The sequence below is a fragment of the Pezoporus wallicus genome, unplaced genomic scaffold (assembly GCF_028554395.1).
Source record: "Pezoporus wallicus isolate ANWC-B61680 ecotype Strahan unplaced genomic scaffold, APGP_CSIRO_Pwel_v1 contig_14547, whole genome shotgun sequence".
NCBI lineage: Eukaryota > Metazoa > Chordata > Aves > Psittaciformes > Psittacidae > Pezoporus > Pezoporus wallicus.
The window spans coordinates 232,202-256,671 of NW_026639781.1; the positions used below are offsets into that span (position 1 = coordinate 232,202).

Genomic DNA, 24,470 nt, shown 5'->3' on the forward strand with positions numbered 1-24,470 from the left:
GAGGGGGGACAGGGAGGGGGTTTAGGGACCGCATTTTGGGTCCAGCCGGGTCAGAAGCTTCGGTGGCTGCTTTAACACCCCCCCCCCCCCGTATACCCCGGGATGTTTTAGGGGAGCGGGGGGGGGAGTTTCCAGCGGTTTGCACGGCGAGTCCTTTTACAGCTGCAAACAAAAGGGGCCGTGAGCCCTGGCGTCATGCCCCGCTGCGAGGAGGATTCCTGCCCCGCTCCTGTTTTGGGGGGAAAACATTGGCTATTTGTTCAGCTCGGCCCGGCGAGCGAGCGGGCAGCGAGCGGGAGAACCGCGGGGAGCACCGGAGCTGCCCCCCCTAAACATCCCCCCCCATGGTACCAGCTGAGCAGCTCCGAGCCTGTCTCTTAATTAAAGATGGGATGTTAATGAAGGAGGCGCTCAGGGAGATACCTGGGGCTGGGCGGAGGACGTGGAGGGGGCTGCTCCCGGACCCGGCCGGGGGGGGAGAAGATGCTCCGAGCCCGGGTTCGAGCGGGACAGGACGAGCCGGCTTCCAAACTACGGCCGGGAATGGGGTGGAAGGGGGTCCCACGTCGCCTAGGGGGGAGCGGGCTGTGAGGTGGTGGGTGCAGGGCTCGGGGGAAAAGCTTGGGGGGGGAAGGTATTTTATTGTGTTAAATTTTAGTATTTTATTTATTTATGATATTTTTTAATTTGTTCGTTCTAGGTATGAATTTAATATTTATAGATTTATTATTATTATCCATGCTATTATATATATTATAACCCACCCCTTCCCCGGGCCGGTCTCACCCCGTTGGGACGCGCACTAATGTTCAACTTTTTTAGGCATCAAAAAAAAAAATCAATTTATATAAAGAAATAAATAGAACAAAATAGAAAAATGAACACACACACACCACTTCCCTAAACTTTCCCCTCGCTTCTTTCACCCCAATGTATTTCCAAACCGGGGAAGCACCCCCCCTTACCCCCCCAGCTTCCCACCCAAGGGAAGCCGAGCCTCGTTATACATAACAATATCTTTAAAAGTGATGCTAATAAATAAAGCGATCCAACCGAAGGCGAGCCCGTTGCTTTCCCTGCGCGCTGGGAAGCTCCTGCCTCTTATTGGTACCCCCTTCCCCGGCCGTGGATAAAGGAAAGGAGCCGGAGCCTATCGCCGCCCGCCCCCCCCCCCCCTTCACCGCCCCAACTTCGGCGCTTTAACAACTTCTAAACCTTCCATCTGACGTTCTCCCCCCTCTCTTCCTCCTCCTCCTCCTCCTCCTCCCCCCCCTCCCTTCCCCCCCCCCCCCCAATACCAGCATCCTTTAAGCGACAGCACCAACCACTTAAGGAAAAAAAGAAGCCAACAACAAAATAAGGGGGGACTCGCTCCCCCCTTCCCCCCCCCCCCCCCAAGCCCAGCCCAGCTCCGAGGCAACTTGGGCCGCGCCTGCCTCTCCCGGCAGTCGGGTTTACATTCCTGCGGAGCGCCCGCTCAGGCCGGGCGTGACATAGCCCTAAAACTTCACGAAGACTCGCTGGTGGGTGCCCCCCCCCTTCCCCACCCCCCACCCCCCCTCGTTATTCCATATATTTTTCATTTTGGACCCCCTTTTGGAGCAAAGATTTCTCCCTTGTTTTGCAGCCGCGGGCTGGAAGAGAAGCGCTTCGGCTCCGAGGAGACGCATCCCAGCATCCCACCCCCTCCACCCCGCCCCGGCTCTCTCTCGGCTCTCCCGGGGCTCAGGGGTACCCCCTCCCTTTCCCCTCTCCCCTCCCCGGTTTGAACCGGACCCTCTCCGCCGCCCCGATCCCTCCCCAACGCCATGGCAGCTCTGCCCGGGACGGTGCCTCGGATGATGCGCCCGGCTCCAGGGCAAAACTACCCTCGGACCGGCTTCCCGCTGGAAGGTAGGTCCGGGAAAGCGCCTCAATGAACTGCTCCTTCCCCAGCACCTCGGGGGGACCAGGGGGAAAGGGGGGGGGGGTCCCGGCCTCAGCATCCAACTTCTCCCCAATATTCAGCTCCTTCCCGCTGTAAACGCTCCATCCCTGCGAAATTACCGGGATTTGCTTTATTTCCCCCCCTATTTATATAGTAGTTTCAGGCATCCCGCAGGTTTAGGGGGGCAGGTTCCCACGGGTTAGTTTTTCCTTTTCTTTTTCTCTTTTTTTCCCCTTCTTTTTCCCTTTCTTTTCCCCCTTCTTTTTTCTTTTCTTCCTTTTTTTCCCCTCTCTTTCCTCCTTTTTCCTTTTCAACCCGCAAATGTCCCAACGCTTCCACCATCCCGCAAAGGTGGGGAAAAGCAACCGAACTGGTCGTGTTCCACTTTTCCAAGGGGAAAATAAGGGCGGAAAAAAACCAAACACCCTTAAAGTACACTGTAGCCAGGGTCTCCTTGGCCGGGGCTGACGAGGGGACAGGGGGGAACTTCGTAGCTGTCACCTCGCCAAGTGTCATCCCAATCTCGCAGCGCATCCACTTCCCCATCATCTGCTTTCCTTTATTATATTTTCCCTGCGTTATGGGTTATTATTTCCAGGCATACACCAGGAATTACATATATGTAAAAAAAAGGGCAAAATCCAAGCGGGACCCTTCTCCCCGCATTTATTAAACAGGGAAATTTCCTCCTGACCGTGATCAAGTGGCGAAACTCAAACCTGGGCAAAACCACGCAGGCTGCAAAACACACAAGCTGGGGGGATTTGGTGAAGTGCTTTTCTGTAGCAAATGAAGTAAAACAGACGGCAAGGGAAAGGATCAAAGGATTACAACAATATTTGCACAACATGACTGGGAATAATGAAAAGAGAGAGCGGCCGGCGGTTTTAGTACCTCTTGAATGTAAAATTGGCCACTCGAGTGTTATCTGTCGATAATGATATATCCAGGGAGTGCTGGCCGAGTGACTTGGAATTAGTGGTGCATGATTCTTGTTAAATCGCGAGGCAATTTCTGGAATCGACTTTTCTTTGTATAAAGAACAGTCCCTCGCCCCCTCCAGCCTGCCCGCAAATTACCCAGCTGAGTTCGCTCCCCCTTTTTTCCCTATGTTTTCCTTCTTTTTTTTTCCCCTTCCCGTATTTTCCAGCCTGTGAAATCATCTTAATCTGCAAGATCTCCATTGCGAGATATTAAATACATTGGGGAGAGGGATTAAGGAGCCGCCGCTCCGGATGGGAATGCGCTGGACAAGGTGTCGGGGAGCCGCGCTTGTACCGCGCTTGTTCCGCCTTAACCAAACCCCTCCAAAACCACAGGAAAAATCAAAAGGGACAAAAGCCCCTCGAGGGTGTTTCCTGAGGTTATTTCCCGAAAGTTTGCTTGGAAGCAGCTGTAATTCGGAACAAAAAGTGGGGTGGGTTTTAGGGGGGAATGGGAAGTTTCTTTAGGGGGTTGCTATGCGGTTTTCAACCGTTCCTTACTCCAAACGTTAAAGCCTTTAAATCAGAGGTGTGGAATGACAGGAATTATATAGAGAGGAAGACACGGGCTCAGCGGCGTGGTGGGCTACGGGCTGGTTCAATTTCCCCTCTACCAACGGGAAAAGTCTTTCCCCATGATAAACGCGGAGGCTAGGGGATGGGTGAGAGGTTCCTCCCTTCTTTGCAAGCTTCAGCACCCCCGAGAGAAGCCGAAGGTGCGGGGAGGGATGTGCCCCGTTTTGCCGGATTTTCCCCTCTTTTAACTTTTCCCCTCCCAACTGTTGGGATGGTTTTTCCCCTCTTTTGCTCTCCAGTCTCCACCCCGCTGGGCCAAGGCCGGGTGAACCAGCTCGGAGGGGTGTTCATCAACGGCCGACCGCTGCCCAACCACATCCGTCATAAAATCGTGGAGATGGCCCACCACGGCATCCGGCCCTGCGTGATCTCCCGGCAGCTGCGGGTCTCCCACGGCTGCGTCTCCAAAATCCTCTGTAGGTACCAGGAGACGGGCTCCATCCGTCCCGGAGCCATCGGAGGCAGCAAGCCCAGGGTGAGTGTAATGCTGGGGCCGAGCTGAACCGCTCGCCTTAGGTTACAGTGAAGGTTTCTTCAGGGGGATAGAAGTTTCTCAGGTGGATACGCAGGGAAAAGAGGGAGGAGAGGGAAGGGCTTTAATAAAGCTGCGATTTGCAGGCTCCGATGGGTAGAAACTGGCGCCGAGTTGAAGGCTATGAATAACTTAAAGTGATTCGCTATCCCCCTCCATGTGCAACAAGTGGTGTGAATTCAAGCATTTGCTTCGGCCCCGGGGTTGTGGGCAGGAGGAGAGCTGATGCTTTAGAGAATAATAAATCGCTGGGTGTACATAAAGCATCCCCTGCACTCCCTCCCTGCCTCCTTCTCCCATAAGGCTCAGGATAAACCCATCCTGGCTGGTCTCTGCGCTCCCCAGGGACTCTACTTAAAGGGTGGCCAACATTTGGCCTTTTCCCTGCTTTCTTTTCCTCCTTTCCCTTTCAGATCCCTATTTTCAGGCCCCCCAGACTAGCAGCCAGGGTAAGGAGGATTGAACCGAGCTGAGCAGCTTCTCTTTTCAATTAAAAGCGCTTCTTCTCTCCCCTTTCCCTCTCTCTGCACACGCGGGCACGCACCGGTGTCCCTTGATCACAAAAGCAGGTTGCAACTCCTGACGTGGAGAAGAAAATCGAGGAATACAAACGGGAAAACCCCGGGATGTTTAGCTGGGAGATCCGAGACAGGCTCCTGAAGGACGGGCACTGCGACCGGAGCACTGTGCCCTCAGGTGAGAAGGCAGCTTGGCAAGAAGGACACCCCGATTCCCATAGGAAGACGGAGGGAATTGAGGATTGCCACCATAAAATGTTTCCAGGGGCTATAAACATCTTCTCGGCCTTTGCTTTGATAGAGGAGAGGGGAAAATAAATCACCCCAAGCAAAGCCACAGCAGCAAATAAACATCAGGGGGGTTGTGCCCCGGCCACCCTGCGGTCTGCTGGGAAAACAAACACAAACACAACGGTTTTCCCAACTTATCCCAACTCCCATGAAAGCAGGGAGGGATGTCCCGGTGCAGAGGGAGCCTGCCTGGGTGCAGCCCCCAAATCCAGGGTTACAGGGACCCCGGTAGTTCTGTTGGGATCTGCTTGCTCAGTGGGGGTTGCAGAGAAGCATCTCCATCAGCAAGGGATCCCCATCGCCCAGGGAAAGCGACCTTGTATCCCGGTATCGGGCCTGCAGGGATGTGCTTGGGGTCTGATGAGCTCTTTAGGTCCTGTCTGTGAGCTCCCCTCTATTTTTTGGGGGGGGGGTGAGCCTTCTCTGTAGGGCACATCTCCCCCAAAGCAGGACAGGGCCCAGGTCTGAACTCAGCTTTCGGGGTCCAATTTGGAGCTGGGGTGGAAGCTGGGTATTGGGGACCTTTTCCCTGTCACAAGGTAGGCTGTAGTCCAGGGGGTGTATGCCTCAGGGTATTGCACTGGCTGTGATGCTCTTGGGGGTTGTTGTGCACAAGCGGGTACTGCTCACGCCGGGAGTCTCAGGGGGATAGTGATGAGCGCATCCAACTTCGGGTGTCCACTTTAGCAGCTCGGTGACCTCAGGAGTGTTTTGGAGGGCACAGAGGACCAGGCATGGTTGTGTACCCCTGGGAAAAGGGGGTGTGGATGCCCTTTGCATGTGCGCAAGGCCTCCTGCCCAAGTCCTGCAGCCCCAGCTTGGGTTTTCCCAGCCGGCTGCCACCTCGCTTTCCCAGGCAGCTTATACTTGCCTTTTTGTCTTTGACTGTCTGAGGTTTAGTGAGTTCGATTAGCCGTGTGCTACGCATCAAATTCGGGAAGAAAGAGGAAGAGGAGGACTGCGACAAGAAGGAGGAAGACGGGGAGAAGAAGGCCAAGCACAGCATAGACGGCATCCTGGGCGACAAAGGTAAAGGCGGCCGCGAGTGTCCCAGGGCTTGGCTTGGAGGGGACATTGAGGAGAGGGGACATGTTCCCCCCTATCAAGAGTAAGATGGGATGATGGCTTCAGAGCCTCTTCTATTTGTCCTGTCTGCAAGCGGAGTCGAGGGTGCGACGCAGGGCCCTGGAGGGGATGGTGGTACCCAGCCCCTCGGGCTGCGGATGCTTCCCCAGGAGGAAGAGTTGCTGGTGGTTTGCTCTGGATTAATTATATATAAGAAGGGAAAGGAGATGGCTGGGGGGTGGGAGGCATCTCTGATTCCTAAATGAATTTGTTAAACAGATTTCTCTCCTGCTTTCTAAGTGGTCCCCTGAAACTCCAACTGACAGTTGACCGATTTGGCCAATCAATATCAATTAGAGGAGCCGGGATCGGCGCTGCCGCAGAGCCGCCCGCGCTGGGAAGCATGGAGGGGAGATGGGGAGTCCTTGGATGGGGGGAATAGGGGGTCTGAACCCCCAAATCCCATCAGGGGCAATAAATGTGGCGTTCCTGATGAAAGACATGAGGCCAGGTTGGTGTGAGGGGAAATCTCGCTCTTGTCACCTCCCATGTTTGGCACTTACCTTGTGGGAGGAAAAATGAAACTCCTTAAAGGCTGTAAATGTGAGGGATGAGGCGCGGCAACGTGGCACTTGTCATCTGCTTTTTGGCGAGCTCGGTGGGGGTGATGACTCCCTTTCGCCCCCCCCAAAAAAGAGGGAAAGGCGTTGGTTTTAGGGGGCATTTTTGAGGTTTATCGATGAGGGAAGTTTGGAGCAGCGAGAGGGAGGAGCTGGAGTATCGGTTTAAGCAGAAAATTATTCCCTTGTGTAGCAGAGCTCAGCGCTTTTGGGGGGGGGAAACAGCAATTATCCAAGTCTTGGGGATGGGCTTCAGGAAACTGGGGTTGGCTGCTTTCTTCCCAAATTGATGGTAAAATAGCGATGGCGGTCGGAGTTCCGGGATGAGAGGTATTTTCCACATCCCCAATCCGGGTGTGGGAAGCAGCGGGGGAATCGCTTCCAAAGTTTCTCCCTAGCCGCAAAGTTTTCCCTATTTTGGGACAATGCGGGTGAGTGGGGAAATATCGGGAGGGCACAAAAAGAAAAGCTTCTCCGTGTCGCCATCAAACGTTCCTGAGAGTTTTAAATGAAGGTGCACAAAAGGGGTTTATTTAAGGATCCGATCCCCCTTTTTTTTCCAACCTTGAAGATGAACTTCACTTACAAAGACCTTCAAGTCTATTGAAGCTTTATAAGTAAAAGATTCCTGACCACAAAAGCAAACAGTAGAAGAAGAGAAAAAGGGGGAAAAAAGGGGAGGGGGAAAAGGGGGGAAAACCCTGGGCTGCCTTAAAACGGGAGTAAAGGGATGGGGGAGGGAGGGCTTGTCTATTCTCATTCAAAATTCGGCAAGGAGGAGAAAAAGTTTGGACAAAGGGCCGAGGAAGGGAAGAAAGGGAGATAAATTATTCAAAACTCCCTGCTGTTAGATAGTTTTGTAATATTATAGGACCGTCTGTTGGAAAAAGGGGAGCCGTTGGACGTTGCAAAATGTTGCTTGTGATTTGGAAACAGGCGATGCTCATTTGCAAATCGGGGCTATTGTGTCCGCTAAAAGCTCCCCCCCCCATCACTTCGGGGTCACTTTATATATGGGGGGGGGGGGGAGGAGGGATTTTGGGGTTCGAGATTAATTTTATTCGAGCCTCATCACTTGAAAAAAATGCAGTTTTTAAGATCATTGATTTACTTTTCTTGTCCGTGCGCGTTTTCCCCGTCACCACCCCCAAAACTCAAACGCGTAGGGATGGAGCTGGAGGCTTTTGATTCCTTAAGACCAGGCAGAAGCGCGTGACAATAAGCAAACCGAAACGCTCTCCCTTCATGGGTAATATCGCGGACAAATAAATCACGGTCCCTCAGTTCTGTGTGAAACCAGCTCGGTTTGAATCCAGGGCAAATTCCTGACGCCGGAGGCCGCGGAGCGCCGCGGTACCCCCGCAGCCGCGCTCCCCTCGCGGCCCTTCCGATAAACCCCGCTTTATCCCTAATATTTCCAATCCTTTTTTTTTCCTCCTTTTCCATCGCGTCCTGACTCTTCTGATGGGAAATTTACCCCCAAGAAGCTCCGGTCTGGGGGCAAGAGGGTTGGGAGCATCAACCGCGGCAGCGGGATGGAGCCGGCGGCTGCCGAGCGCTGCCGCGATCGCAGCAAGATCCAACGCGATTAAAAACTAACCCTTAGAAACTGATAATCATGAAAACGAAACTCGAATTTACCGCCGTCGATGCGTGTTTTCACGTCCGGAAAAGTTGCAATGGCCCCGATTAGGCGAACGGGTGATTTAACTTGTCAGATACTCAGGGGCGGTGAATGTAGGCTCGGGTTTGACTTTTAGTTTTGGCTCGAAACTGATCATATTCTTTAGAGATGCGGGTCCCTCCCCATCCATTTTCCTTGGGAAAATAAAAACACAACCGCGCTCCTGCCACTTGCTCTCCAGCTCCGCTTTTCCTGCTCGGCTTTGGGTTGGGTTTGGGGGGTGGGTGTGTGTGTGTGTGTTTAAACGCATTTGTATTATTCTCGCGGATGGGGGGAGAGGGGAGAAACTTTGTTTTGGCCTTTTTCCTCTTGACAAACGCCTTTGCTCCATTTGCGGGTTCTCCTTGCGGGGAGCCGGAGGAAGACAGCCCTAAATGCTCTCTCTTTTTAAGTGTTAAAGAAAGCTTCCACCCTGCGCCTGTTTCTTTCTATCGTCTGCTTGGCATTTAATAATGTTAAGACTTATTAGAGCTGGTAATGAAAACTGTGGCTGTTGAATAGGGAGCTGTGTTGGAGAAGGGTGTAATAGCTCCAAGGCATGCTAAGAAATGTATTTATCCCCAATCAGTACTCACTCTCTGAGTTCCCAGCACAAACGTTAAGTTGAAGGGTTTTAAGGCAGATTAAATTGAGCCTTTATTTCTTTGCACTTTCATCTTTAAACGGCTCACTCCAGCTCGCCCTGGGCATATATTCATGAGGCTTCACTTTATTTTTTTTCCCCCTTATTTTATTATTTATTTATTCCCCCCCCCCCCCCCATCCTTGTTAAAACCGAGTTATTATTATTTGGGGCTGTTGTTATTTATTATGACTGGGGGGGGTTATTAGGGAGGGACACGAGTGGGTGATGCGCTGCTCTTCCGTGCTGTTCGATGGGGATGGAGGAGGAAAAGGGGGGAATCTGAGCACCCCCAAATCTCAGGGGGTGCTGGGGAAGGTGCTCAGCCTTCAGTGCGGGAGGAGCAAGGAGGGGTCTCATTCTGGCGGCGTATTAATTGCAACCAGACGCGGACGAAAGGGGGGAGCTGGGGTTATGCGGGAGGAAAGGGAAGTTCAGAAGTGTGCCGTGTGTGTGTCCCCACCATGCGTCACCCCACGATCACGAGTGGGGCAGCCGGTCCTGGTGCCCCTGTACCGCCGCGGGATGTGGGGCACGATGCCCGCGGAGGATGCTGAGGGTTCTGGCGGTGCTCGCAGGGTGCGGGGAGGGGGCGCTGGGGGGGCCCGTTGGGTGATACCTGGGCTGAATTCAGGGAGTTTTCATTCATTTCCTTTTCTTCTTCATTTCGCCAAACTCCGCTTCCCGACGCGGAGTGGTTTCCACCGATCGTTGCTTCGTTCCCCACCCGCGGGATGGGGAAACCCGAGTGGGAAAACCGGGAGGGGGGATTTTTATTGCGGATGGGAACGGCGTCCAAGTGTGAACAACAACTTGAAGGGGGCGATATGTGGACGTTTGGAGGTGATAATTTAATTTCGTAGCGGTCATTGATACTTATTGGGGGGGGGGGTGTGGATACAGAAGGAGGCTGGACTGGCTATACAAGGTCCTACAAATTGAATTAGGGGGAAAGGGAGAAGGAGAAAGTGGGGAACCCGCCTCCGGAAAGGCGTTTTGCTTCCCAAGCTGGGATGGGGGGAGATGCGGAGTCAATTTATCAGCAAACAATCTGCATTGATTTAAAACCAACAAGCGCTGTCTCTGTAAATGTATGTTTAGAAGGGAGCTGGGGGGGGGGGGAAGGAAGAGACACTTCATCAAATCAAGGGATTACGAAAGGTTGGCAATCTAATCAAACAGAGCCCAGGCGGGATTTGTGAGTGTTGCGAGTGGGATCAGCTCTAATAATGGGGGGCAGGAAAGAGATAGGGTAGTGTCAAGCAATTCATTGGCTTTAGGCTGAGTTATTCTGTGCATATTTCAGTGAGAAGAGGGAAAAGGAGGAAAAAAAAAAGGGAAAAAAAGAGGCAGGGAGAGGGAGAAGGAAGGGGGGTGGATGTGAGCACACACGGAGCTTACATGGCACAAAAAAAGCTGAGACAAATGAGGTACAACAATAAACACAGATAACAATTACAAAGGCAAACAGTGGCTTTTGGGAACAAGTAGCTGCAGAACCTGGTCTACATAAACAAAGTAGGCAAATGTTTGCAAGATAAACTCCTTCCTAAATCAAGTGTGACGGGAAGGAGAGAAGAGAGGAGGAGAGATAAGGTTGGAAGGGGGAATAAACGAGTATAATCTAATACAAGACGTTTTAAAAAACAAACTTAAGACAAGGATGCGGGGAGAGAGGTTCAATTATACAGTAGGGAGTGAAATAATATAAGGGAGATGTTTGTGATCCAGGGTTTGTTTGAGGTTTTTTTCTTTCCCTACATCATTCCCCCCCCCCCCCGCTTTGCTTTGGGGGAGAAGAATCAGCTCAATCATAGACCGAGGAATAGGAAAGGGGAATGCTGGTAGCGGAAGCGCTGGCTGGCAAGTGGGGTGCCCGGGGTTCAGCTCGGATGGGAAAGGAAATACGTTCGGGACGTTATAATCTCCAATTCGAAGGTGGACGGCAGATTACATTGCCCTGGGAGGGGTAGGAAGCAGACATTTGGCGATGCTGGAGAGATGAATGCCGTGATAGGGGCGCAGAGGAAGGAAGCCGTAAAGGTCTAGTTCTAATCCGAGGTTTCGCCCGTAATTGGGCAGGAGAGAGAAGGCAGAGATTGAATTAAGCGGCAGGAAAGGCTGTGAGGGGAACGTGTGATCCAGGTGTGCGCGGGGGTTATTCGGAAACAAACAGACCGCCCCCCCCCAAAAAAATAGAACCCCTCTCTTAACCCCCAAATAATGTAAAGAAATAGTTTAAGGCTGTGTTGGGGCTTATTCTCTTTTATAAAGCCATGTATATATGGCACTCTCCAAATGAGAATTGTATATAAGAGGGGAGAGACGTGTCTGCAGTGTGGTTAAAGGAATTAGATATTTACCAGTTTGAAATAAGCCTGGTTATAAAAAAGAAGGGGGAGAGAGAGAGAGAGAGAGAGACTGAAAAGATGAGACGGGAGAACACTTCAAACGAATTCATCATCTGGAGTGGTGAAGGGGAGATTTAGAGACAGTATTGGGAAGTTATTTAGATATTAATAACATATTTTCCTGAGGCGTCAGGAGTGCCTCCATACGCACTTTTTTCTCGCAGCTATTTGGCTGGGTGAAATATGGGAGACCCAAATGTTGGGAAGAGATAACACAATCAGCCTAGCCCTGGTCCTGTGACTGCATCATAGCATTAAACCCGGATTAACCTCCCCTTTCTCCCCCTCCCCTTCTCCCAGTTACTTCCCCCCCCCCCATCCCAAACCCCCCCCCCGCTCCCCTCCCATTCCAAGAAGCTTTCCAAATTTTTCAGGGGAATTTACATGGCAGGATTTTAAAGCACATATAACACTGGCCTTAAAGCTGTAAGGTTCTTACTCGAGCATTAGGGTAAAGCGGGGGGGGGGGGGGAAGTATCTTTCTAAAAATTACGTTTGCTACAAAAGAAATAAGCAAATAAGGGACCCTCTTAGGACCCGAGCTTTGCAGATATTATATATTTATAGAGCCTATTAAAAAGGAAGAAGAAAAAGCCCGTTTCACTGCCACGTTACTTCTGGTCAGCAGCGGGTTTTGCCTTTTAAAATGGTTATTATTTAACCTGAACTTCAATCTGATTTAGGCTCTGGTGGGGTTTTACTGGGGGAGAGAAGATGCTGGGCGGGTGGGTCCCAGGCCGGGAAGCAGCGAATGGGGATGGGAAGAGGGATCCTCGCGTTCCCGGGTGGGAGCTGCCCCCCGGGCACCGCTTCCACCTCCCTAGCTCGGAGGATGCAGATGGAGCATCCAGAGCCCTCGGGGGCTGGATTTTGGGGGGCTCCTTGTCCCCATCTCCCCTATCAACCCAGGAAAAATAGGAATTAAGGGGTTGGGAAGCGCAGGTGCAGCTTACGGAGGGAGGAGAGGTTGGGATGGGGACACGGCTTTGCGGCGTTCCCGGGGGTGGGAGGTTTGCTGCGTCCCTCCCCACTCCCGGCATCTCCCCATCTTCCCCAAAACCCCTCCTCTTTCCCAGCTCATCCCCACCCGGGGCTGGTACCCACCGGGGAGGGCTCGCACTTGGCATCATCTTGCCACAAAAGAAATTAGATGTCAGCTAATGCCTGTTTATAAAGACATTTGTCATGTGGAGTTGGGAGAGAAGCGGGGAAGAGCTGAGGGGGGCGAGAGCCGGAGCTGTTCTCAAGGCAGAATATGAAGGTGCAAGTGATGATGATATTTTGGGGGCACGGTCTGGGACTGACCCTTGCACTTGAGCAGACCTCAGGGCTGTCGGAAGGGAGAAGGGGGGATTACAACTCCTTGGAGAGGGGCTGTAACTCCTTGGAGGGGGATTGCGACTCCTTGGAGAGGCTGGGAAAGAGAGAAGGAGGGGAGGAAAAAAAAGAGAGAAAGAAAAAGTAGGTGAGGAAAAGTAGAGGCAGCTTGAGGAAATTGAGAAGCTTATAGTCTTTGATCCTTGGATGCTTTTCCTTATCAGAAACATTTGTGGTGACACCGGTACAAAGGAAGTTCATCATATTACAGACTGCTAGGGCTGCTTGCAGGAATCACTGTCTATTAATTAGCAGGCGCTCTGTCTTGTGGGACATACCAGATCTGAGGCTACACATTACTTGCTTGGATGGCTCTGGGTCCTGTGATGAATTGTTGTGCAGAGCCGGTGCTGTTTATAGGCTCTGCAGGGACGGCCGAGGCACGGGGGAGGCGGGGAGGACCCTCGCTTCATTCATGAAATATATCTATATCTATCAATCTATAGCCGGGGATGGGGGGGAAAGGGGTTGCTCATTCATGAAGCCTGCAGCTGAGGACACATTTTAGCCCATCCATTTTGTGCGTGGCTGCAGGTCCCGGCCGGGCTGCGCTGGTCGGGGATTCCCGGAGGGGTTTGCGCTTGAAACGAGGGGAAATAGAGTCAAAAAGAGAAAGAAAAAAGACCAGCCGAGTCTTCCTAACGAGAAGGCGAATGAGGCGAGGAGGTCGCGCTGGAAGAGGAGGGTTTCCCTTCCCTCAGCATCCCACGGGATGCTCCCCTCTCATCTCCACCTGCCTACGTGGAAAAGGGGCAAAAAGTCTTTTTGGGAAGGAAAAAGCTTGGATTCAAAAGGGAGGGTTGCCTTTCCTATGGCTGGTGCCCCCCCCCCCCCGGCCCTGCCCTGCTGGAGATGGGCTGGGGGGCACGGAGGATGCTCTGCACTCCATGGAGGATACTCGCACCCCATGGAGGATGCTCTGCACCCCAAGGAAGATGCTCGCACCTCGGGGCTGGGGGGGCTCAGAGGAGGCAGGGGAAGCACGAACTATTTTTACACCCGCTGTCCCCTTCAGGGTGACTGTCCTTGCCCTGGGCTCCCTCCTTCTCTTTGGAAGAGGGAGGAAAAACCCTTCTTGGTTTTCACTCGGCTCTTGCTGGCTGTTTTTAGGTGGGTTTTTTTTGGTTGTTGCTAAAATTGGAAGGCAGCACTCTGCCTGACCCTGGGGAGGGGGCGAGGGCAGGGCCGCGGCTGCCCCCCCCCCCCCCCCCCCGGGGGGGTGCGGGCAGGAGAAGGGGGGAGACAGCCCGCAGCCTTCAGTGCTGCCTTTGTCCGGAGACCCTAAAGCCCGTGGATCAAAGTGACCTGGTGGCATCTTTAAAAGAGGGCGAGGAGAAGAGGGGGGAGGAAGTTAGGAAACTGCCCAAATCCAAGGGAAGGAAGAGGGGAAGGCCAAAAAAAAGTGTTATTTTGCTATTTCCCAAGGGAAGGGGGAAAATCTGCCCCTGCTCTGCTGCCATTTCCCTCGGTGTCCAGACCTGGACCGGAGGGGAATGTCCGGAGCGACAACAAGCCTCTAATATGTATATATGTGTGTATATACATACACATAGTATATATATAATTTTTCTTTCGTTCCCATTATAGGGACGAATTGATTTACATTCTCATTGGGAATTAAAGGCGAGCGAGGAAAGTTGCCTCGACAGGATTGCTGCTTTCGAGCAACTCCCCTCCAAGTAGAGTTATAAATACCCGGGTGCTTTTCGCCTTCCTTAAAGTTCGAAGGGGCTTTAAATCGCCCGTGAAACTTCCCACTGTTAAACAACTCCGTAAAGATGATGATGGTTTCTTTTTCCTTGTGAGAATCAGCCCAAGCAGAGCCTCGCCTTACTTTATATGCTTTATATGCTTTAATAAGCATCCACCGGCTGCTTTACTTTGCATTTTTAAATGTATAAGCGTCTTTAAAAGAAGAGGGTGAAGGTACAAAGGACACTGCGATGTCGAGGGATATTCAGGGGACAGTCATGTTTAAATTCGCTACAATTGTCTCCGGCACATTTGATTGCTCGGGAAAAAAAGAGAAAGAAACATTGACATGAATGGGAATGGGGGCCGGGGGGGGACGACGGGATTAATAGCCCCCAGCCTTTGTATGGTGGAAATTATCCAGGAGAGGGTACAGAGCCGGAGCTGGGGATTTTAAAGGAGTCTATGGATATATAAATACATATATACCCACATAGACGCGCGCCTGTAGCAAAAAGCTTGCGTTTTCCAGTGGGATTCGCTCTTCTCCTGTGCAGTAACTTAGTGATTTTGAAATTCATCCCCCACTTCTCAGGAAGATGCCTGTTTGATGCTAAATAGCAGCAAATTGAGCTATTTGAAGCCTCTTCTTTTGGTTGTTGTTGTTTGAGAATGGGAATCTTCGGGTTGTACCTTGTTGCTCTTGTTTCTTTTTTCCTGGAGTTTTCCCCTTAATCTCCTTCCAGCCACAAACCCTCCCTTGTGCGTGCGGCTGAATGTGCTCGCAGTGGGTAAACTGCGATTTCCATTCCTGAAAGTGCAGCAAAAGGAGGAGAAAAGTTTTCCTTTGGGGGGGGTAACAAATGGGGTTTAGTTTTAAACAAACAAAATAACGCAGTTCTTGCCACCCTCTTCATCGGAGACGGGGTTGCCAAGAGAGAAAGACGCTACAACCCCAGATTAAGACGCATCTAAAGGACGAAGGGAACCAGGATGATTAAATCCAAGTGATGTTTAGGGGGGAAATTAGATATATAAAGTCAAAATCTCCGTGCTCCTCAAGGGAAAATGCTCAGGGGTTAATAGTGCAGAGATGGACAATCTTCCCTGTTTGTGCTTGGCAAGAGCAAATCTCCGTCAAGGAGCAAAATAAGGTGGTGCTTGTGATCCATGGCTGAGGAATCAACTAACTCCAGCGCGAAGCAGAAAGCCGGGTGGGTTGAGAGTTCACTTGCAAAGAGTCAAGTGTTCCCCGCGGAGCAAAAACTACCCCCGGCAGCAGGAAAACCTGAATAGTGGCAGGATTTTTCCCCCTGCGAGGCAGGGAAGGGGAAAAGTAGAGCCGAACCCCCCGCTCACTCGCTGTGATTTGCGAGTTTTCGCTCCGATTTTAAACTTTACCCAGGCTGAATTTCATCTTTTTTGACTCTTTTGCCACCCCCTTCTCTTTTCCCCCTCCTTTTCTGCCGGTATTTTTTTGCCTCGCTCTGTTTTCTCCCCTTCACCTCCTTTTTTTTCCCCTCTTCTTCACCCCCCCCTTTTTTTTTTTGTCCGCCTTTCATTTGAAGCGAGGCTTTACAGCTTGCTACACTTTCTAAGTGCATCAATAGCCACTTTAGAAATACAAACAACTTTTAAAGATAAAATAACCAAACCAGAATGGGACTTTCAATGGGGGAATAGTTGTTGTCCTTTACCATGGAGTGTGCAGCCGCCTCTGCCTAATCCAGCTTTCATTTTCACCGACAAATGCCAAGAATCTATATCTGTCTCCCAACCCCTCGGGAGCTTGATTACACGACAAAAGGCTGCCATTATCCGCAGGAGAAAACAGGGAGGGGACAAGGGGGCTCGGGCCTCTGAGGATGAGGGCATCTCCAAACTATTGACTTAGTGGATGAAGTCAAGAGCAAACACGCTGAGATCTAAAAGGGGGGAAGCCGCTGGGAGGGGGGGAGATGCTCAGGGAAGGAACGGAGGGAAAGCAGCAGCAGCAAGTCCTTGAAAGTAGCGCGGAAGGGAAAGGAGAGGGTTTTGGGGGGGATTAATCCAGCTGTGGAAAGGTTTTGCCCCCCCCCCCCCGACCCAAGAGCAGGTTGACTGGGGAAAGCTCCCATTCCGACCCCGTTATTCCCATCCCCGCCCTTGTCTCCCCTCGTGGTGAGATTTAATTCCTTTTTAAAGCTCTTCTCCACCTTTCCCATAGGGAATTGGGGTCTTTCCTTCCGCTGAGAGAGGAAAAAAAGGAGGTAACCCCAAATCGTGCTTCTGGTGGGTAGGAATGGAGGGTGCGGGGTCCCCATGCAGCTGAGTTGCGCATCCTCCCCCGGTTAGCGGTACCCCGATATCTTGTCCCCCCCGAATCTGGGGGGCATGAGTAACACCCTCCCGCTGCCTTCGGAAGCGGCGGCCGAAGTCTGCTTTTCTCCCCAAACTGGGAATAAACTGGGTCAAGGTCTCGGCTGCGCGTTTGGCCGAGGAGCCGCGTTGCTCTCCGGGCTCGGCCCCGCGGAAGGGCTGAGAATTAAGGGCTGCGAGGGATGGGGAGGAAGGCAAATAAACCGCCTGCCAAGCCTTCCTGGCTCTGGCAGGGGGGAGAAGTGTCGTGTCCGTGTGTCTGTCCCCGTTCCCATCGCTGCTTTCCAGGCTTGGCTGCCCGCGGTTCGCACGAACCGCCGCAGCAGCCGCTGCTGAGCGGGGTTTGCAGTCCAGGCTCATCCCGGCCAGTCGCGGACTAAAGTTATGCCAGCCCTCTGTAATTTATCTGGGACACTTAGGGAGGAATCCTCCGGGTGAGGGGAGCCCTAGAAGCGGTACCAAACGAGTTCCACTGGCCTTAATTACTCTTTAATCAACCTAACACTGCAGTCCCTTTAAAGAGCTGCTTTGGGTGCAAGAGCTTCGGTTAAGCATCTGCTTCCCAGCCGAGGAGCCAAAACCCGGCTCCAGTGTAAGGGATTTAAAGGTGTGGAGTGTATGTTTCGGGCTGGGCCCTGCGAGCATCCCTTTTGCTGTGTGCACAGAAGTATTAAACAAAGGAAGAGGGCGGCTGGGAGGTGGGAAGGACCTGGAGGATCCGCTTTGTAGTTTACAAAGGCACAAAAGGAGCCTAAATTCAGCTTTGGAGCAAAATTCATCTTTGGGGACAACGGTATGGGTTTGCGGCGCTCCAAACCCAGGAATGGGCTTTTTTTCTCCTTGCAATAAACCCAGCCGAATAGTTTATTTGAGGTTATTTTCCTTGTTCCCTCCCTTTCTGATATCTAAAGGCAGGCGGTGAGCCTGCTGTTGGCAGCGGGATGCTGACCTAGGGCCGGGGTGCTGAGATTTCCTCGCCGACACGTTGCTTTGCTTTGGGAAAGCTGCACGGCTTTGCTGTCCTATGGACAGTTCAGTGCCTGGCAGGGAAAGAGCAGCTGCTGGGGGAGAGAATAAGTGTTAGAAGAAAGAAAGAAAAAAATCCTCGCAATCTTGGGACGTATATAATCTACGTCTCCCTGAATCCCAAAAGGCAGCGGGCCCGTCTGTGTGATTTATTTTTACGCTAGCCTAGTTTGCATCCCAAAGAAGTAAACTGCTATTTTTAACCACTGGTTTAAAGCTTAATTAAAAGCCCCTAAACTGATTGTTTTGAAAATTGATTTCCAGGACTGGCCCCAGGCGCGTTCCGAGCCAGGCGGCAGCCCCAGCTCGCCGCCGTTAACCCCGGAGTGCCCGGTTCGGGTGGCCAAGGGGCCACCGGGGTCCTCACGGCCTTTGGAAAGAAAGATCCTTTGTTAGGCCCTGCTGCTGGCTTGCTTGGGTGGATCTCCGCTGGTTTCCTGGAGTTCCGAGCTTTAATTGAATTAAGGGAAGCTCTGAGATGCTCGGGACAGCAGGATGGGAGAGCGCTTCCTTTCATCCGCACATCTCAGGGAGCGGACCATACTCCCCTTCCCCCCGGGGGTGGTGGGTGCAGGAAAGCAGGGCCACACCATCTCCAAAGGTGGGCTGGATAACAGGGTTTTTTTGGTGCCCAGACACTTCCAGGCTCCCTTTTTCCCACCCATCTGGGCCCGGACAAGCTGCTGCCGAGCTACCGCTGTAATTATCTTCAATCGCTTCCCCGGGAGAAGGGGCTTTACCTGCCTAAAAGGGGTGAAATGAAAGTTGGGATGAAGGCTTGAGGGGCGGGGGTGTGGGGTGGGAAGGGAAGTGGCATTTCAGCCCCGTAATTAGATGTAAACAAGAATAGAGACGGGGCTCGGTGGTCAGACAACTTGATTGTTAAGGGATTAACACCCAAGTAAACCAATAAAGCTCCGCGTTGCTGGTTGAGAGGGTGGCGGGGCTGTGTAAGACTATCGAGATCTAATGTGTTATGTTCCTCCCCCCCAACAGTGGGGACGCCTCGGGGGCACCCCAGCAAGTGTAGGAGCCCGGTTTTTAAGGCTTTTGGCACAGGTTTGAGTCGTTAGTGATGTTTCTGCTGCCTGGGAAGCGGGGGGTGATTCCTTTCTCCCCTTCGGGGTGCCTCATCCTTACCCGCACCTGTCCTTACCCGGCATCCATCTATTTTTTCCCATTTCCTCATTTATTCCCTCTATTTATTAGGGGAATACGTGAGTTAAATGGGATCTCCCACCCACCCGCGCGGGGCAGAGCACTCTTGTCTATCACCACTTCCACACGTGTAAGTAGGACGGCTTCCTTTACACAAGGGAAACTCCAGGTTCCTTCAACCCTTTAGTTTCTCCATCCCTCCTTAATAATAGCTTAGGGAAAAAATTACAAGCCTTCAGAGCCAGCTCGACCAAAACCCTCCTGGGCGTAGCTCTCCAGGTTTGCCTCCAACTGGGCTTTTGTCGCCGTTTCTTTTCCTCCCAGCTCGCCCTCCGTTGGTATTTGTCCTCCCTCCCCTCTAGCCCTGGCCAGACTTTGAGTGGCTGGAGGAGTTTAACCTTTGGAAAAACTACAAATAAAACGAGATCTGGCTTTAAGTGATGCGGTGGTACCTATAAACCTGATTTCCATGGCTTTCTGCCGGCGGATTTGGGATTGAGAGGTACCTGAAAGGCTCAGAGTCAAACTGAGTTCAATAACTTGAGTCTGTTTTGTTTTCCTCCATCTCCCCAGCTTCCAGGGCTGTCTTTAGGGCTAATATCGGAGCACTCTAGGGTGTGGGTATTTCTTCCTCCTGATTGCAAATAACCGAAAGATTAGCACCAGCAGCTGTTTGGAATTGGAACAATGGAGAGACCTAGGAAGTGGAGAAATTGAAAAAGGAGAACCCCCCTCCTAATCACCCAGCTCAAAGTTCACCAAGTCAGACGGCATGACTTAACGTGACCTCCACCTCGGCTTCGCGGGCCTGTTTGCTTATACGGAGGTCGGGGGGAGGCAGAAAGGGGGGGGGGGAAATAGAGGGGAAAAAAGGGGGGATAACGGGCAGTGTAATGAACTTTCCTACAGCGCCGCGAGGCCGTGGTGTGGCTGGATGCTCCTCTCTGGCCGCCGGGTGCTCTCGGTCCTTGTCCCGTAGGGTGGGTTTCAGGGGTTCCTTATCCACCCGGGGGGAGTGAGCCCCGTCCATCCTCTTTAGGGGCAGCCCCTAGGTTCGCCCCTTCTCCATCCCGGTTTTCGTCCCTGCAAGAGGCGCTGGGGATGGGCTGCTCTCCCCGGCCAAACCCCTCTCTCGGCTCGCGGCATCCCGGTTAGGAGGACCAAGGAGGGGGGGTCCTGCTGTGAGGCAGGGGGTCGGGCTCACACAGCAGCCCGGCCCTGCGCTGGCTGGTGAAGTGTGAGAGCGGCTGAGCTGTCAGGAGAGGGTTGAATGGGATCCCCTAATGGATTTGACTCGGAAATCTCGACTTGACCAGTTTTTTCCTCTTTAAAACAAACTCATTAAACTTGTCAACACTCATTAGGGCCTTAAAACGCTGAACTGGAGTCACTGGGGAGAGCGGTTGGTGGGGGGCTGCCTCGGGAAGGAGAGGAGAGGTGGGGGGGAAGCAGCCCAGCATCGCCTCTGTGCCGGGCTCCCCCGGCTTTGCGAGGCGGGAGGAAGGGGCTGCTGCCAGGAAAATAAACGCCTTAAAAGAGAAATCAAGGGAGGAGAGAGGGAGCCGGCACGGGGAGGGGGCTGTGCCTTGGAAATAGGGGCATCTCCGCACCCCCCCGCCTCCGGGCTCGCCTACAAAAGAGGCGCCGGGGCAGGGGAGGGTTCGGCGGGCTGCGGGGGGGCCGGGCCAGAGCCTCCGGCTTGGGGACGCTTCCCTGGGATTTGAGAGTGTGTGCGGGGAAATATATCTGCTGGGCTGTGATTTCAGCAATTGCCGAGGGAAGAGGGAGAATGGGGGGGAACGGAGGGGGAAAGGTTAGAGCCAGCTTTCAGCCCTAAATCCCCTGGAAATGAGCCTGGTCTCCGAAATTCCTTCCCAATCCCCCTACCCCAAATATTTTGAGAGCTGTAAAATTAGTCGGAGATCGTCTTAATTCTGTCGTCAAGACGAAAATTGCTTTCGGAGGGGTGTGTGGGGCAATTAAACGTTGCGCATTTCCCCGTCTCTATTGAATAGAGGTTTTGTTTAGGGTTGATTCAGATTTCTTTTAGGGGTTTATTCTGATGCTTTTCAAGTCTTGGTTCGCCTTTAAGGGGGAAAACCCCACCCCTATTAAAAAACAAAACCAAAACAAAAAAAACCCTTCGAGACCTTCTGTTATTCCCCTCTCTGAGAATGAGAACATCAGCTATTCAAGCGTATTGATGAACTCCCCCAAAAAGTTTATTAAGAGAAGCGAAAACAAAAGGACTAAAGGCCGCAGGCAACTGGACAGACAGTTTATAAACTAAGGTCCCATTGTCCCCCTGAGGCAGATGCATGAATACCTCTGAATGGGTCCCTTTGGAGTGACAAGATCAAGCCAGACAACAGCATGTTAAAAGGAAGGAGCGCTGTTTCTCTTTCTCCAACCCAAAGATCTGCTCCCCCTACTCCTCCTGCATTAATGTACATCTGCAGGGGGAGGAATAAATAGCTCCTTAGGATCTGCGGCCTTCGGGGTTTTTATTCTTCCACCCCCAGCACCGGCTCTTTGCACCATATGCTGCAGATCAGCGCTTTCTCCGCAGCCTCCAGCCAGGCAGTCGCCTAAAATGATCCCCAGCAATCGCAAACTTTCTTCCCTCTTTCTCTCTTCCTCCTCTTTATCTCCTCTTTCCTTCCCCCTGCCGATGTTCAAATCGCGATTTACGGCCCTGCTTGTCTAAGAGATCCCTCGTGGTCAATTAGGTTTGCACAGAGCAATTTCACTAATAGGCTTTGATGGATTTATTTGATTTTATTTTCCCTTTCCCTGGGATATCAGCCTTGTGCTATCAAGATACGGTGCTGGGGAGAAACATCCCGAGCATCCCTATGGAGAGGGGCTGGGACAGCAAACCTGGCAATGGGTGCCTGGCAAAGTCTCCAAATGAATGCTGTGGTCCCCTCGCTTTCACCAATGGCTCCAAACTCCAGAAGGGGACGGGGTTTGCAGCGTTTGGGTAAATTTAAGTAATACCAAGCAGCTTTGGTTTCTTTTTTTTTTTTGTTGTTTTTTTTTTTGGTGTATGAGTGCCTGGTTCTCCCCCTTTGCCTCTTTCAGATGTTTTCGACCTTGGTTAAGGTTAATTCATAGAAGTTTCGCAAAGCCTTAGAAGGGGAGAAGGGCTTTATGTGCATTTGCAGTTGATGGCACTCTAGCTTTGAGATCTCGGGGAATTTTGTTGCCTGGACAGTGAGAGAAATAGGGAAAGAAGTGAGTTTCTCCTCACTTTGTCGCTGAAATAACTTCTAGAGGTGCAGACTGCACCAAATAGCCCAAGCAGGTGTGAATTTGAATGCAGAGGTTTTTCCAGCCCACCTAAACACCTCTGTCCTTGCCTTCACATCCCAGCCCTGAACGTTCATGGGTTCCCACTGTCTCTGCTGTCACATGAAGGGGAGCCCTCCGAGGTGGGAGTGTCTCTGGCTGCTGCAGTGGCTGCGAGGGCATTCTGGGGGCTGATAGCTCATGTCTAGCTGATTCCTGGTGCTTGCAGAGCCTGTCTGTACACTCCTTAACAAGAGACAGTTCCCAGCGCTGGGTTGGGAGGTCAAGCGACGATAATAACAATAAAATTACCCCCCTTTCCCCAGCCTCACCTTCCCCTCCACAGCGGAAGAGTTGCTATTTCATGGCTGGCTAAAGCCAAGCTTCCCTCAGGGGGGTTACACAACTTACGACCCTCCTAACCTGTACTCAGTGCCTTCCAAAAGGAGATGTGCTCCTGGAGAGGTGACCTCAATGGAGACGGAGCCACAAGAGCAAAAACAACCTGTTAAAACCCCCTCAAACCCAAACCCCAAAACAGCAACAGGGAGAAGACACACTGAGCAAAAGGAAGAAATAACAACTAAAGCAGAAGGATTTCCCAGCTAGGGAAATACCTGCTTAATCAGCTAGAGCAGTGGTTTGTAGGGAACTGTAGGAACCCAACCCGGGGTTTTAGTGGCAGTCTTGGATTTAACTCCTTGCAAGGAGGACATCAGCATCAGACAAGCATCCCCATCTCCAGCTGCGGCAGGTGGTGGTGATGCTTTTCATGAAGGGATGGTGCAGTGATGGCATCTTACTGCCTCAGACCAGCTCCAGAACAAACCTATGTATATACTTAGTGCCAAACCCTAATTTTCAGGGAAGAAGGATAATTTGGTCCCATGCTAGAACGAATTAAGCCTCTGACCCTTCAAGCAAGCACATATTTGATTTTACTGCTACAAGTAACCCCGTTGGCTTCAATGGACCTACCAATGAGGCCAGGGTTTTGCACCTTTGGAATATTATGATTACTTCCTTTTGGGAAAATGCACCCTAAGGTACATCTGCCTCAAAGCATCACAAATGGGGCCAGGGAGAAGAAAAAAAGAAACAGATGAGGAGCTGACATGATGAAAGACCAACAGATTTTGGGTCATTCCTGTTCCTATAGTGGCTCCCTGAGGCATTTCAAAGGCAAAAAAAAGAAATGGGAAAACACAAACACATAATCAAACCAAGGAGGCAGTTAACCAGGCCAATCCCTACAATCCCAAAGTCCCATTTAGCTGCTCGCAGGATTATCACTTGTTGCCGATTCAAAACCAGCAGGTGTTGTCAGCTATTTATGACCACTGTTATTTATACGGTGGCACTGGTGTGCCTGGCGCTCAGCAGCCACGTCCAGATGAGAGCCAACCTCTCCCCTGAGAAGATACCAAACGAAATTAGACTTAACACAGCATCAGACGTTAATACACAGCATATGAGGGGAAAAAGAGAGGTTCAAATCCACAAAGATTGTACAATTGCCAAGCATTAAATCCTGCACCTGCTGGATTGTTAGTTCCCATTTGAGAGGAAAAGCAAAAGGAATAGATCTGTGTTTATGTGCAGGGAATCTGTGGCATGAGGGTAGGGACCAAGGCAGGGCATCATGGATGACTGTTATTTGCTTTATGGGTCAGTACTGAGGTTTGCAGTGGGTGTTCAGTGGTGTAGGGATGTGTAGCCAGAGCCAGCTCGCAGCGCAGGAAAGAGCCAGGGATAACCGAAGTGAAGCAGCTTGCCCAGGTTTATCAGTGGCAAATCCAAGACTGGAACCTAGTGTAAAAATTACTAAGCAGAGCCCCATCCAGAGCCTTTTTTCTTCAAAACTTAGTGGGTTTATGCAGGAGAATGCCCCTGGTATCTGCAGGAGTTTTACCCAAAGATTAAATATGGACCTGGAGATTTGGCTTTTTCTTTTTCCTTTTTCTTAAGAGGCAAATCAGCTCACAGAGCAAACAAGTAGATGCACCTTGGAAATAAAACACATTTCCAGCTTAGGCCTGCAAAGGCTTACGTTTGTGGGCGACTTTATCCAAATGAGTCATCCCATCCCATGTCTGTGAGAGGATTCCCCGTGTAAGCAAAATTGACCAATACGACATTTATAGGGATTGGGCTGGGCACCGGTAAGAAGCATTCCCCAGCTGAAGGAGGCTGTGCGGGGAAAGAAATCAGCCCTGCAAAACTTCAGCAGCCTCCTCCCATCTTCTGCCTGAAAGACAAGAGCCATGAACCAAGGAACTGGTCACCACTTCTCTGGCAGTGGTGTAAAATGCAAAGTGACCCCCTGTAGCTGTTTGAAG

The 24,470-nt window shown here is 51.7% G+C and overlaps 1 protein-coding gene across 7 annotated transcripts in view; it reads left to right on the plus strand.

Annotated features, from left to right (window-relative positions):
* The first annotated feature begins 1,389 nt into the window (after positions 1-1,389).
* PAX7 (paired box 7) overlaps positions 1,390-24,470 on the plus strand; it is a 99,308-nt gene continuing 76,227 nt past the window's right edge. For 2 of the 7 annotated variants that reach the window (XM_057416256.1, XM_057416260.1), the window contains exons 1-5: positions 1,390-1,523; positions 1,628-1,893; positions 3,726-3,961; positions 4,585-4,714; positions 5,722-5,856. In XM_057416256.1, coding sequence (XP_057272239.1) covers positions 1,809-1,893; positions 3,726-3,961; positions 4,585-4,714; positions 5,722-5,856 — 586 coding nt within the window. In that variant the 5' untranslated portion in view covers positions 1,390-1,523; positions 1,628-1,808. The remainder of the gene's footprint in view (positions 1,524-1,627; positions 1,894-3,725; positions 3,962-4,584; positions 4,715-5,721; positions 5,857-24,470) is intronic. The other 5 variants (XM_057416258.1, XM_057416263.1, XM_057416257.1 and 2 more) reach the window with 3 other exon arrangements.